At 37.8% G+C, this 13,896-nt stretch overlaps 1 protein-coding gene across 1 annotated transcript in view; it reads left to right on the top strand.

Moving 5' to 3' along the window:
* Positions 1 to 13,896, top strand: part of LOC139733741 (disintegrin and metalloproteinase domain-containing protein 10-like) — a 52,353-nt gene that overhangs the window by 25,474 nt on the left and 12,983 nt on the right. Inside the window, exons 4-6 of the mRNA XM_071644551.1 lie at positions 10,730 to 10,995; positions 12,739 to 13,011; positions 13,686 to 13,869. Coding sequence (XP_071500652.1) covers positions 10,730 to 10,995; positions 12,739 to 13,011; positions 13,686 to 13,869 — 723 coding nt within the window. The remainder of the gene's footprint in view (positions 1 to 10,729; positions 10,996 to 12,738; positions 13,012 to 13,685; positions 13,870 to 13,896) is intronic.

Here is a 13,896-nt window from a genome sequence, read left to right as displayed (position 1 = left end):
TAAAGGTAATTGAACCAATGTGAAATATTACACTTCTGTTTTCAAATCATAAATTTCTGTCAGTAATGGGTTAACCCCCCCCAAAAAAACCAAAACAACAACAACAACAACAAACAAACAAACAAACAAAAAAACACCACACAAACAAACATTCAAATTCTTTCATAACAGGAAGACAGCGATAACTCCACAAAGATTGTGATTGGTACACATGCACTGAGCAGTCAGAACGCTGCTGTTTCTGAGTTTGTTCTTTGTACTCATTTCTCTCATTTTGTTACATTTTGGCATTAGCTTATCATTAGTTCTTGGAGTACCTTGGTATGTGCATGCAAGGAAATGTTTACCATGCTTTAGAGATTGGATGTTTACCATGCTTTAGAGATTGGATGTTTATAGGAAACTTACACCTGGAGTGAGATGCGCCGTCAGTAATTACGTCTGGCACATGATATTAGCAATTAGCATGGAAGGCTGCTTTCCTACATCATCTGCCAAAGCGTGAGGGTTTGGCAGTGCTCTCGGACGTAAAGGACAGAGAAATGTGTCCTCAAAGTTCTGTCGTTAAACATGTTGTCAGGAGGCAATATGGATGTCACATGTGAACTAGTTGTGCTGAAATCTGTTTTGAATCCACCCATCAAACATACATGTGTAGAATCATCCTCTGATGTGATAGGCATTTATTATAAAAAAAAATCGCTCATTGTCCATCATTGGGTGCATTCACTTTAGAATTAACAAGGTATTTCATACCAAGGTTATTTATTGGCACCATTTTCATTGGCAAAGAACCATTGTAAGAAATACTGCATTAATTCACCGACAAAATGCTGTGGTATTTCTGGTAAGCATTGTGCGTGCATACTGTATGTATCTCCGATGGAAATGATATGAAGTATGTCAGGGCCCAAGAATACACTGCTGTTCAATCTACGATCTGTGACAGATTCATACTCAGATCTTGCATGCCTGTTTTGCCCAGAGTTTGAATTAATACCAACCAAAATACCACGGTATTTGATGTGTTTTACAGTGCGTTTTGTTTTATCTTTTAGTGATCTTGAATTCTGTAATCTCATTGGTCAATCACGTAATTGATAAAATCCAACTAACCAACCACTGAATATTTCCCTTATTCCGTGATATGACGTCATATTACACAGCTAGCTGCGCGTGTACAATTTTATGTACAGTATGTGCGCATAATCAGCTCGCAAGACTTAAGTCAGCATGGCTGACAGCCGGCAATTTCAGCATCATTCACGAGAGGAAATCAGCGAGAAGAAGGTTAGCACAATGCCCAAAAATGTAGATCTACACTTGATGAAATTGTTACCCCCTGCTTGTTCTTATGAAATACGGGAAATATCTATGGTCTGGTGCCATATTACATCAGACCGTAGATATTTGCCCATATTTCATGAACAAGCAAAGGGTAACTAATAGTGTCTTGGTGGTGACGGTGCAATATACTGCAGTATTTCACTTCAAAGTGAGAACATCTAATGCCTAATGGCTTTGATTGAGACAGGGGTCATCAGTGTATTTGAAACAGGGACACTTCGGTTATTTTGGTTATTTTGCTGGTTATTTCCATGTGTTCTACACAGGTAATAAAGCCAGTTTACACAGTTGGGGGGGGGGGGGTGGAATTGCATTTACTTCAGGCGTTATATTTGACGATAATACCCATTTTGTGATGTGTTCCACTCCACCACACCATTTGCCATATATGGCCATCATTTAAAAAAAAAGTGGATTAAAAAATAAAAATAATTCAGACTTCCTTGGACAGAAAGAGTACGGATGAGCAGAATTTTACGTTAAGATGATGATTTGTGTGTCAGCAAACAACCAAGTGCTAATGCCATTAGATAATTTTTTTTGGCTTAGTTTGCCCTATTATCAGCTGTGCTTGTCAGTACAATTTCTGTCTTTTTATTTTGATTGATTGAAGAAACTGTGCCACAGGCTTGACACAAGGCAATTGGGGACAAAATGCCACAAAAAGCATAAAACTAGACTGTTTTAATTCTGCAGGGATGTTTCCTTCTAATGCCTAAAAATGTATGTATCAAATACTAATCTAGTAAGTTATTTGTGAAACTTGGCTCTGTGTGCAGGCTTTGTACTCACTCAGAAAGTCACACATAATTACTACAGTTTTAAAACCAGCCTTAGATCATTCCACAGTGACCCAGGCGTAATCCCACTTCATGTCATATCGTGTCATTTCATTTACTTCCGTTCTGAAATAAATCAGGCAGCACATTGGATGAGGTAGAGGACTTCATTTATGTGAGCTAACTGTGTGCCTTTGGAAGGAAATGGTGCATAACAGTTTTGTTTGTCAGGACCCTGCTCATTAAAACAAACAAACAAAATGTTTTTCAAAAGATGACTTTGCAGAAATCATCGTCTGCATGTTCAGGAAACATTACATTTTGTAGCTGTGATAACAGCTGATGCAAACAGGTTGTGTGTTACATGTTTCTTCTTTCTGTTATTATTCATGATTTTGTTTGTGTGGGTTTTTTCTTTTGCTCTCACCAAGGAGATTATGTACATGTATATTTGCCAATTTCTGACTGTTTGTATTACTAGAATACTAGGAAAAAGTTGTGAACAGATTTTCTGAAACACCTAGGCGAGCGAGGTCTGTTGTTATAAAAGGAACAGGTGACTAGTTCTTGGGTGTGATCCAATCACGACCAGGATCCAAGAATGCCCGTACAATTCTATGGCATTAGTTGTGATAATGTCCTTGTAGCAGCCATTATGTCCTTTGTAGCAGAGGTTTTTGCCCGCTTATTTGTATCTCGAGGTTTGTTTGTTTGTTTGGATGGTTTTGGGGGGCTAGTTTTGTTTTTGTTTTGTTGGGGGAGGGAAGTAGGAAGATGCTTTGGAGAGCAGTTTGACGCTTCCCTGTGAGAATGAGTTAGCACTATAGTGCTAAATTGTATATGATTTAGCACTATTTTATATGATTTATATATGATTTAGCACTATTTTCTCTACTTACTATGCATTGTCCAAAAATACTGCATATGATTTGCCGCAGTAGGCAATACATAGCATTCCGTATTGATACAGATCTGATCTTCAAGCCTCCCTAGAATATCTGCCGCCTTCAGTATTTAGTTTCCCTCTTAGGTCAGCGTGACCGCTGAGCCAGAGATGTCAACTCTTGTGGCTTTAACATTCAGCATTTCCTGAGAACCCTCCATAAAAGATTCAGTTACTTTCACCCCTTTATCTACTGCCAAACAGGACTGAGCTTAGATTTCAGGCTAAGCAGGACTGAGCTTAGTTTTCAGGCTATAGTCCGTGCAGTCCCATCCGGCTGTTTACACCATTAAATGGTATTTAAGAGGAAATCATATAGCTTGTCTCGCAGTGTGAGTATCAGGAATCTGTGACGGTTGTCTTTTCATGGAAGCATCATTGTCACCGTGTTGTTGCTGGATATCACTTCCTGAAAGAATGATGGTGAGAAATCAACACTTTCCAACAGCCAGAGAAAAAGTTGAATATGTGTAATGAAAACAGAACATGTGAATGAAATTGTAACAAAAGTATTGACTGCTATGGGAGATATACATTAGATGTAATATTCCTACAAGGATGTGAAATCTGTCATAATATTAAGCCATCAATACTTGTTTTCAAACACAACAGATCTTTTGACAAACTAAATAACACATAATTACCTTGTCGTCTGATTTTCCTGCTATCTTTGTAATACTCTGTTGTACATCAATGTTTAGTAGTGATTAGCTAGCATATTTTTTGTTACATACTGTACCTTAAAATGCAAGTCTTTGGAAATGACACTGCAAGTATATCATCTTCTCTGACAAAGGTAAATTTTGCACATTACATGTACATGTCATGATATAGATTGATTACAGAGCTCTGCTATTTAGTGAACTACCCTGGTATGGCTACAGAGCGATAGTTTAGCACTTGCCTGCCAAGACCTAGGGTCCGTTTCGTGAAGTCATTTTAGAAAATTTTTTACATAAATCTCAAAATGGTCAAAGTCCCTCATATGTAGTGTAAGACCGTCATTTTCAATTATTTCAACATGCAACAGTAGCTATTAGAGACTTACATGTACAAAGAGAAATAAAATCCATTTCATGAAGTCTCTCATTAGTGTTTCTTGTGAGTGAAAAGTCTGTGATAAGACTTTCATGAAACAGACCCCTGGTTGGTATACAATGTGTATGGAGATTTCAGAGTCTTACAGGAAAGACATTCAGAAGGCCATGAAAGGAAAGCTAAGTAGCCTTAATTACCAGTCTGCTCCTTTCTAATTATGCTGTCTTCATTTAGAATAAATGATAAAGACATGTAAAATTGACTTGACAGGGAGTCTAGTATGACTGCGATGACAGTGTTCTGTTGTATTTGGATGTGAGGGGAGGTACTGTATAGTACATGTACTGCTATTGAAAAAGCCAGCCAGTGCGTGTCCATAGACCACACTTCTATGAGATCCAAAGTTCATATTGACCTTCACATAATAGACTCATGTGTAGGAGTCTGGTACCGTAATACTCCGCAAAGTCAATGTTTAAACTCATTTAGACAATAAGAAGAATGCAAGCCAAGTAATATCATGATTACATGCCCAAGACTGTTTGTTTGTACAACTAGTACAGGATGTTAAGGGCCATTCTCATTGCAGGTGAAAACTCGCGATATTAGACAAATTGCGAAGTTACGGTGAAAGTTGCCTAGCAACTCTCACTAAACCATCGCCCGAAAAATCGCAAGACGGAGTGCGATTTTTCTAACTTCGAGCAAAACTTCGCAAGGAGTTTTGCAATGAGAACGCACGCAGCAGAAATATCGCGATATTACTCACGTGACTTCAGTATCCGCTTGACCCCAAACAAAGGCCGAGTGCGCGATTGGAGTAAACTGGGCATGCTCAGTACATCATGAAAGATCGTGATTGTTGGCACCGAAGCTAACTTCGCAATGTTTACCTGCCAATGTGGACACAAAGGTAAAACATCGCGAGTTTTCATATCGCGATTTTTTGCAATGAGAATGGCCCTTTAGATGACTTTCTGGGTTTACAGTCATCAAAAACCTTCAGCTTGTTTCATATTTTCTGTGATACGTTGCTTTTTTTTTATTCCCTTCTGAAATTGGTCACAACCCTTTCTTTTTCCTCTTTGGTGGAGAGGGCATACTGTGTGTCATTTTGCTCAGTTCAGTTTATGAACTTGAGGCTGTAAGGCAGTGAAATGATTTGAATGGATTTTTGTTGACACCTGCTTGTTGTCTCATGCACATTATGCTAATTGATCGGATATCTGGCAGGGCTAACAGAGTGATGGACATGTTGATGTAATCAGGAAATTAAAGGCATAATTTACCATTTGCAGATGAAAGAAAAACCAAACATTAGTGCTTTAAAATGTGAGTTAGGGATAGAAACAACCACTGTAAAAATTTGAATCCGTATAATCGATGTTAAGTATTGTTAAGTACGCAAAATGTGAACAATAGTTATAATAAGAATGCTTCCAGACTAAACCGTATACAGTTATGGGTCATTGAGAAAAATCCTGATATCTCCTCATATTTTAGTCTTTATTGCAAAAATTTTATATGGTAGGATGTTTTGTGATACAACAGACCTACAAATATGCATCAAATGTGATATCTTGAATATTTTTGAAATCACTGCTCCCAAAGGTAAACTGGACCTTTAAATTACAGGTGGGTTCCAAGATCTGTGAATGGACAACCATGGACATTGAAGAGATCATTCCACAAGAATCTGTATAAAAAACAATTTAGCAACATTGAAGGTTATATCTTGTGAAATGATTTCATGAAATAACTCATCTAAAAAGGTAATTATGATCAGTTGGAAAACAGTGAAATGAAAGGGACAGTGCTATGTCCTGTAAACAACGACTTTTCTATTAAAGCTGCCTTGACATCTGTGTGATATGAAATGGCAATTCTGCGGATATTTTATATTGAATCTTTTCAAATTTTCCACATTTCCCCAAAGTTTAAATATAGATTGCAGTCAGATAGAGCAGAACTAGATCACCATGCCAATTGTTCATGGCTTTCTGTTTTTATCGCAAGAAAATTGTTCTAGCAATGTCCCTCTTTGAAAGTACAGTATACAAGTACTGTACCAAAAATCAGGGCTACTCAGAAAGGATGTCAGAAAATGTTTGGGCTGACAGTTCCTGTGCTATTAAACCTGTCAGTTAATTTAATATGATGCAGTTTTACTCAGCTAGATATGTATTGAATGAATAATCATATCATTTTTTCGGCTTTAGTGTTATATATAGTCTTAGTGTTTAGTCTTAATGTTAGTCTTCTTTCTTCTCTCTGTAGCTTCATTTTCTGTACATGCATATGAGTATACTATACCTTGCTATTACATACCCAACGAGAGTAACATGATGCTTGGACAAAAGCTCATAGAAAACCCAAACACTGTGTCATAACGGGCACTGTACATGTAGCATGTGAGATATTCTTTCCAGAGAGTTATGACTATAGGTGCCAGTTATCAAAGGTGAGGCAATTGTGTTCTCATGTTTCAAATATGAGCGTGGTCATAAAAATTGAACGCTTCACATGACTGATTTATTCATGTCCATGCTGTGCTTCTCTTGACTGATGGAAACGATCAATGGGGAAAAAACAGAAAATGTATGTAGAGAGGATTTGCACACATGCAAATGGTGTAAAAAGGGCACACAATACCAAGGACCAATTTTAGCTAAACATTAGTGTGTGTGTTCACTTATCATATATCATGCTGGGAAGAGAAAATAGCTTTTTTATCTTTCTTCTATAGACAAATGTCTTCTGAATGGCCTACAATGTATAAATGGCTCTTTAACTAAAAACATTCTGTACAATGTTGAGGACTACACAGCCCACAATATCGGTTGTTTGCGTTCAACACCATTTTGGCAGAGATATCACTTGTTTTTTCTTTAGTCTTTCATAAAAAGCTGCTTTCCTGGGCTTTGATAGGTTATTCGCATGTTAGGAAAGTACAAGTTTAGTTGTCACTGTAAGTGATATGAGTTTGTCAGTGTGGATATTATTACATATATTTTTTTAAACTTGAAATTGCCTTTCTTTGCATTGTAGTTCATCTGAAGGACAAATGGAAAATTCCAGCTTCTTTTGCAACATTCTTTTATACAGCTCCATGGCTGTATTGGCACAACCTTTACTCGATGTCCAGACTCAATACCAGACCAATGTCCTTCGCACAAAAGGCTTTGTTCCCTCTTTTGAAAAGTGACTATCGCTGACCGCCTTTAACCCATTGAGGATGGACTGATTTTGGTAAAACACGCATTTCCCATAGACACTTGCCCGAGTATACTCGGTACTCATCCTCAACGGGTTAAATGGCTAGCATTTCAACACTCCCTCTGCTTACATACTGTAGTGCATCATTTTGTGCACTGAATTGTTGACAAGGATATACTATGAAACCCACAAAGTAACCACAGAAAATAACAGGAAGTGAATTCAGTATATGATTCAGAGATATGAAATGTTAAATAATCTATGCTCATATAATGCTTCTATCAATGATTTGCATGATTGTGTTTCCTGATTTATTAATATTTTTTCATGTAAGCATTGGTCCCCTTAGGGCCATTTTAATAATAATTCAAAGACAAGCTAACATGGTATTGTGTAGAAGGCAATGAGCAAGAGACACCATTTTAAAGGTCCTGTTTACTTTTGGGAGCAGTGATTTAAAAAATGTTCAATATATCATGTTTGATGCATATGAGTAGGTATGTTGTTCGACAAAACATCCTACCTTATAAAATTTTTGCAATAAAGCCTGAAATATAAGAGATATAAATATTTTTCTTAATAAATTGTAACTGTAAACAGTTTAGTCTGGAAACATTTTATTATAACTATTGTTCACATTTTGAATATTTAACAATACTTAACATTGATTTTACTGATACGTTTGCAGTGGTTGTTTCTATCCCTAACTCACAATTTAGAATGATTTTAAAGCACTTATGCTGGGTTTTTGTTTCATCTGCAAATGGTAAATTATGCCTTTAAGTGTATAATAAATTTGCTACCACCACCACCTGTGCCAGAGGTCTGTACTTTTATAGGCCAATGATTTCTCTGCCTTTTAATACCAAGAAATGATTGGCCTATTTGAATGAAGCCTGTTTCATGTTCCCTCTACATAGTAGTGAAATGGAGGCTAGAGATGTGTATTTTATGAGTGCTGTGGTAGGTTTCTTGTTTATGCTGGAATCAGAAGTGAAACTTGGAAAACACTTATGTAAGAATGATACTTCAGCTGCGCATAGTGTACTAGTTTGTGTGTCTGTGTACATTTATGTGTACACATGAGTGTGAATGCATGGGTATGTGTATGAAGAGTGATTGATAAGCTACAACTGTAGTTCTTGTAATACATTGAACAAGGCAGAATGATGATTAATTTTGGTTGAGGATGATGTGCCCATTCTTACATGGAATGCAAGTCCATGTATGCCTGGACATATTTTATACAAAGTGACATGAAAAGAATTTCCATGTTTTTCCCCATCCCAAACTACTCCAAATCATATCCTAAACCTTTCATCTGCATTAAACAAGAAATGAAATAAAACCCTGTTTTTCCCCGTGCCTCTTGCATTCCGTTAGAATGACATTTCTGATGAGATGACAAAGCGACACAACAAACCAGCGCCACATTGGAGTAAATTAGTCGGTTTTCAGATGAAGTAAGACAATTTCCCGCGGGAGTGAGTGCTGTGATTTGCCAAAGTAGCTCCTCGTTTTGTTCCAAATGTCACTCATCCGTTTTGACGGAGCAAGGGAGGGAAAAAGATGCGAGAGAGGAAAAAAAGATGCGAGGAAGGGAGGAAGGGAGGGGAGGAGAGGGAAAACAATTTGGAAAAGTCAGATCCCTGCCGCTAAAATCCAGGGAATTTTAGCAATTTATTAGGGTAAGATTGTGTCTCCCTTTGCAAGGCAAGGATGTTGGTTGGAGGTTGTTATGGAAGCCTTTTAGGCAAATGCTAAGCCGTCTCACTGTGTGCTGCATACCACCATTTTCTCTGCACTGAGTGCCTCCTGTGCAATGTACTTTACTGTGTCTTGTGGAGCCTGAAATTCATGATATAAAGCCTGTGCTTTTTATATGATTCAAGAATTATGCTGGATGGAAAAAGAAAATACTTTTAAGCCCCCATACCATTAGAACAATGATCATCTATTTGAGTACATTATCTAGCAAAATTTAATTACAAATACAAATGTCACATTTCTGTTTTCAAGTGGACTAGCAGGATTACATTAAAAATTTTGAAACTTGCTACCTGTAACACAATTTTGTTTGAAATAGCTTTGATACAGGTGTGGGATGCTCCTACAATTATTTTACCCACGGATGGTTGTAAGCTATTTATGATGACGTAGCAGTCAAATTGTCTATTTTGTCAGGACTTTTCAATGACTACAGCCGTGAGAGATGTCTTTCTCTTTTCTTTTCTTTTTCTTATGATTATCGACACGTTATTTATGATGTTTTTATAATAAACAAATGTGTTGTTTCCTGAAACCACCCATTTTCTCGAATGCGATAGATTACAACTGAGCTGTATCATCATATATTACCCTTTTTGGAGGATTTGGTTTGACCAATGTCACACTGTACAAACACAAATGGCGGGTACACTCTATCCCATCCTTCACGGACTCATGCACAGGATCAATAAGAATTGCACCATTATGCAGGAAAAACCCATCATAACATGTAAAATGTGCAGACTGTGTGCTTGCTGATAATAGTGAACGATGCTACAGTAGGTATTACATGTAGCACCATGAGTGCTTTGGTTATGTTGTAATCCCCAGCAGGTACCATGCTACTTCAGTTTAGATTCACTTCAGTCTTCATTCAACATCCAACCCATTTAAAATTGAAAAGCCAAATTAGATTAACCACTATGAATGAACAAACAAATGCATGAGTAATGAATGACAGTAAAAGTCAGTGACTGTATACCATGCGCTCATTCGATTGTCCATGCTGTCCTTTTTTCCCCCAAACCAAGATATACTTTAGAATTATTAAAAACCACTGGTGTGTGCCATTCATTTAAAAAACTTGCAGTCATATCTTTTGTTTGAGTTGTTTTGTTGTTTTGTTTCCCCAGTTATAACATATGTCATATTATGTGCCATTTGTCTTCCTCCTGTTCTTTATATGGCACAATGTGCCTGGTTGATACTGTGTACTGACTGTTGTTAGTCGCCTGGGGCGACCACAAGGGGTCGGCATCATTCACCCATTTTCTGGTGTGGGTATGTGGGTATGTGGGTGGACCACTTCACCAGGTTAGCAGCCTACTTTTCTTCATGAGGAAATGAAGTGGGACCTTTTATGTACGTGTTAGTTGTGACTCTGTCACACACAGGACTTCCATTTAATGTCCTATCCAAGGGACTGAGTGTCTTTGTGTCTTATTAGAGGGGAAAGGCATGATTATACAATCTTGCTCAGCTAGACTCAGCGGGAGTCGAACCCAAGCCGTTACATTGCAATGCAGGTGTGCTGCCGACCACTGATGTGCAGAAATTTCAAAAATAGGCAATAGTTTCTCTCTCCGTCCTGAAACAAAACCCTGCAGTCACATCATACCTTGATTTCTATCTTATACAGACAAGCCAAGCAGTAAAGTCCATGGAGGCATCACGGGAGGAGTCTTCCAAGGTGTCATCTACGATGAGGGTGAGGAGTACCACGTAGAGAAGGCCAAACACCACTTCAGGGACACGCCCATCCCGGACTCCTCTGCCCACTCCGTCATCTACAAGGCTTCGGATGTTACACACCCGGAAGATGCTGGCTGTGGGCTCAAAGACAGGGTGGCCAGCTGGATGTCGAAGATTCAAAACTCTGCTGATGATGTGACACGACAGAAGAGGGTGAGAATTAATCTTCGAAGGGTGGAATGGGTGAAAGACAGACTCCGGGGAAGTTGTTTTCAGAGGAATAGCATCTTGTCATACATAATTTACTTGCTGGAAAGTTCCTCCACCACCACCAGCTTCAAACCCCAGACAACTTCTTAGCAAATTTCCCTAGGTGTAATGATTGCAGTTGTAATAGAAGCGACTTGGACGTGACAGATCTGCTTTGAGTCTCTTTCCTTTAATATTTCTTTTCTTTTATCCAACTTTTTCATAAAAGTGCATTTCAAAACAAAAAGACAAAATGTTGCAAACAAACAGATCCCTAAATTTACACACAGAGCATTTGTGTGTACATCATACAACAGGTAATACATGAAAGTGTAGTTACCTTGGCACCAGTAGAAAAGCAGTGCCTTATGGCTCTGTTTTTGTTTTGTTTTGTTTTTTTTTTTTTTTGAGAAGGTTTAAAAGCTTGTTGGTGCATTGAATGCTCCTTGCCTGAAGACAAAATATGCATTAGTGAATGTTTTTTCTATGAGCATGCATTACCTAGGCTTAGCTCCCCTGGCTTTTAGGAAAGTGGCATGCAAAATATTTATCTGCAAGACAACATAGAGACAAAATGTGAACAAATCATATGTCAATGTAAAATGTAACACATTATATTGATGTGCTAAAACAAAAGCTCATGATTTTTAGATCATTTTACTTTTACATACATTTACATACATTTGATATCTCAGAGATATGGCTTGCCTTGAAACTGCCATCATCCTCAAAGGGTAAGAGATTTACAGAGAAATTTGACGCTCTGCCCAATGATGAAATCTTCTAGCAACTATTCAAAATGATAATTCCTGTTTTTTTCATAATCTATCAATTTTTTGAACTGATATTTGCACCATACATCATTTCCATGTCGCTATTATAAGAATATGTATTTCACATAATTTTTACCACCAATATAAAAACAAATGACATAATATTGACCAATATTATTGTATTATAAGAATATGTATTTTACATAATTTTTACCACCAATATGAAAACAAATGACATAATATTGACCCTGCAGTCTTTTTTCAGGCCTTGAATTTGGCAAAAGTTATTAGTTTGCCAGTATTTCATGTATAGCAGAACAAGATTAAGCTCAGGTTCAATAAATTTCATGAAATGAAATGTTGTTTGATGCCAATTATATGAAACACTGGCTACATTGACATAATTGTCTCTTTTTTTACCCTCACAATGATACCAAGAATCGTCCAATGTTTAAAAAACTGGAGGCTAATGTAAAAACGTGGCTGTGTCTGAATGAACTAGGAGATACATATTTTGAGTATTAAAGCCTATACTAATACACATAAAACTTTCAGATTTACTTCAGAGAGAATGTTTGTCAAGATGTCAATAGTATACACTGTTTGGAGGGGGGGGCACTTTTTAGAGGTATCGTACGTTTATATTGGAAATAAAAGATGTATATATGTGCTCTTATTGGTTAATGTGGATCATGGTCAGAATATTGCATCTTTGTCTTTATCACTTGTGATTTTGGTTTGAGAATGTATCAAATAACCAACGGAAAGGATTCTCTGCAGACCAGTAATGTTATTTCATGGACCATTACTTCCTGTTAGAAGAGCTCAAAATGATGTTTGTCTACAAAGTTGCTAAAAAAAGAGATGAGTGTGTTGTGGCAATTTGCATATTTAACGTGGATTATCTGTCATTTGCCCTCTTCTTTTTCATTAGGATGTTGAAACAGCCTGGAAAAATACACCCCACGCTGCAAGTGAGAACAAGTATGCCGCTCCTCACCGATCACGGCGTGCTCCCTTTTCGTCTACTCGTACAGCTTGCAGCCTGTACCTTCAGGCCGACCACACCTACACGCGTCATTATGACGGTGATGTGTCGGAGGTCATTCTCAACCTCAACAATCATGTGTCGGCAGTCAATGACATCTACATCAACACCGTCTTTGATGACATACGTGGTATCAACTTCTTCATCCGCAGGATAAGGGTAAGGATGCCTGTCTGGCTTTTTTCCTAGTTGCTTCTCAGCAAATGTTGCATAAAGCAATCTACTTTTATATCATGCATTCCCTGTTGCATGGACAGGAATTACATTCTGTTTGCATTGTTAGACCTGTATATATACGTTTCAGAAACATATATTTTTTTTTGTGTCTTGTATGTCCAGAATGTGTCTTGTATGTGTCTTGTATGTCCAGAATCAAGAAACCATAATGTAAAATGTATTAAGGTGAAGTGAAGAAAGATATTGCCAATATACTCTCTTCACCCTCCTCCAAAAATAACACAGAAAGAAAGAGATTAAAATGCAGTGTGACGTCAGTGAAATTTTCTTGCAGGAAAATGTCATTCTAGCCAGTCATTGCAGGTTGACACTTGTATTACATCATGATGTGGGGATTTGCATCAGTTGCATCGTCATGTATCCCCTACAAATTTTAGAATCTGTTTTGTTTGTGGAATACACTTTTGGTTTACTAAAAAAAGAGAAAGAGAAATTGATGGGTTTCCATCTGAAAGTATCTTGAGGGTGTACAGCAAAAACATGGTCCATAGTGCTTCTTTCGATGGGTGTACTGGACCAGAAATCTGCTTAATCTCGACGTATAGTTCTCTCATCCACACTTTCTGAAGCCTTTGCTGTCCTCTTCCTAACACCAGGTGAATGGCACGGCCGAGCAGCAGGACAGTTCCAATCCTTTCCGCTTTGACAATCTCGGAGTGGAGAAGTTCCTGGAACTCAACTCTCTACAGGACCACAGTCAGTACTGCCTGGCCTACATCTTTGCCAACAGGGACTTCAATGACGGAGTTCTAGGACTGGCCTGGGTGGGATCCACTGGTAGTAAGTCCTTGAAAATGTCTGCCATAC

This window comes from Diadema antillarum, unplaced genomic scaffold (assembly GCF_040938485.1).
Source record: "Diadema antillarum isolate AM-2024a unplaced genomic scaffold, OU_Dant_1.0 seq00000488_RagTag, whole genome shotgun sequence".
NCBI lineage: Eukaryota > Metazoa > Echinodermata > Echinoidea > Diadematoida > Diadematidae > Diadema > Diadema antillarum.
Note: the sequence above shows the minus strand (reverse complement) of the source record. Positions and strands in the feature narration are given on the sequence as shown.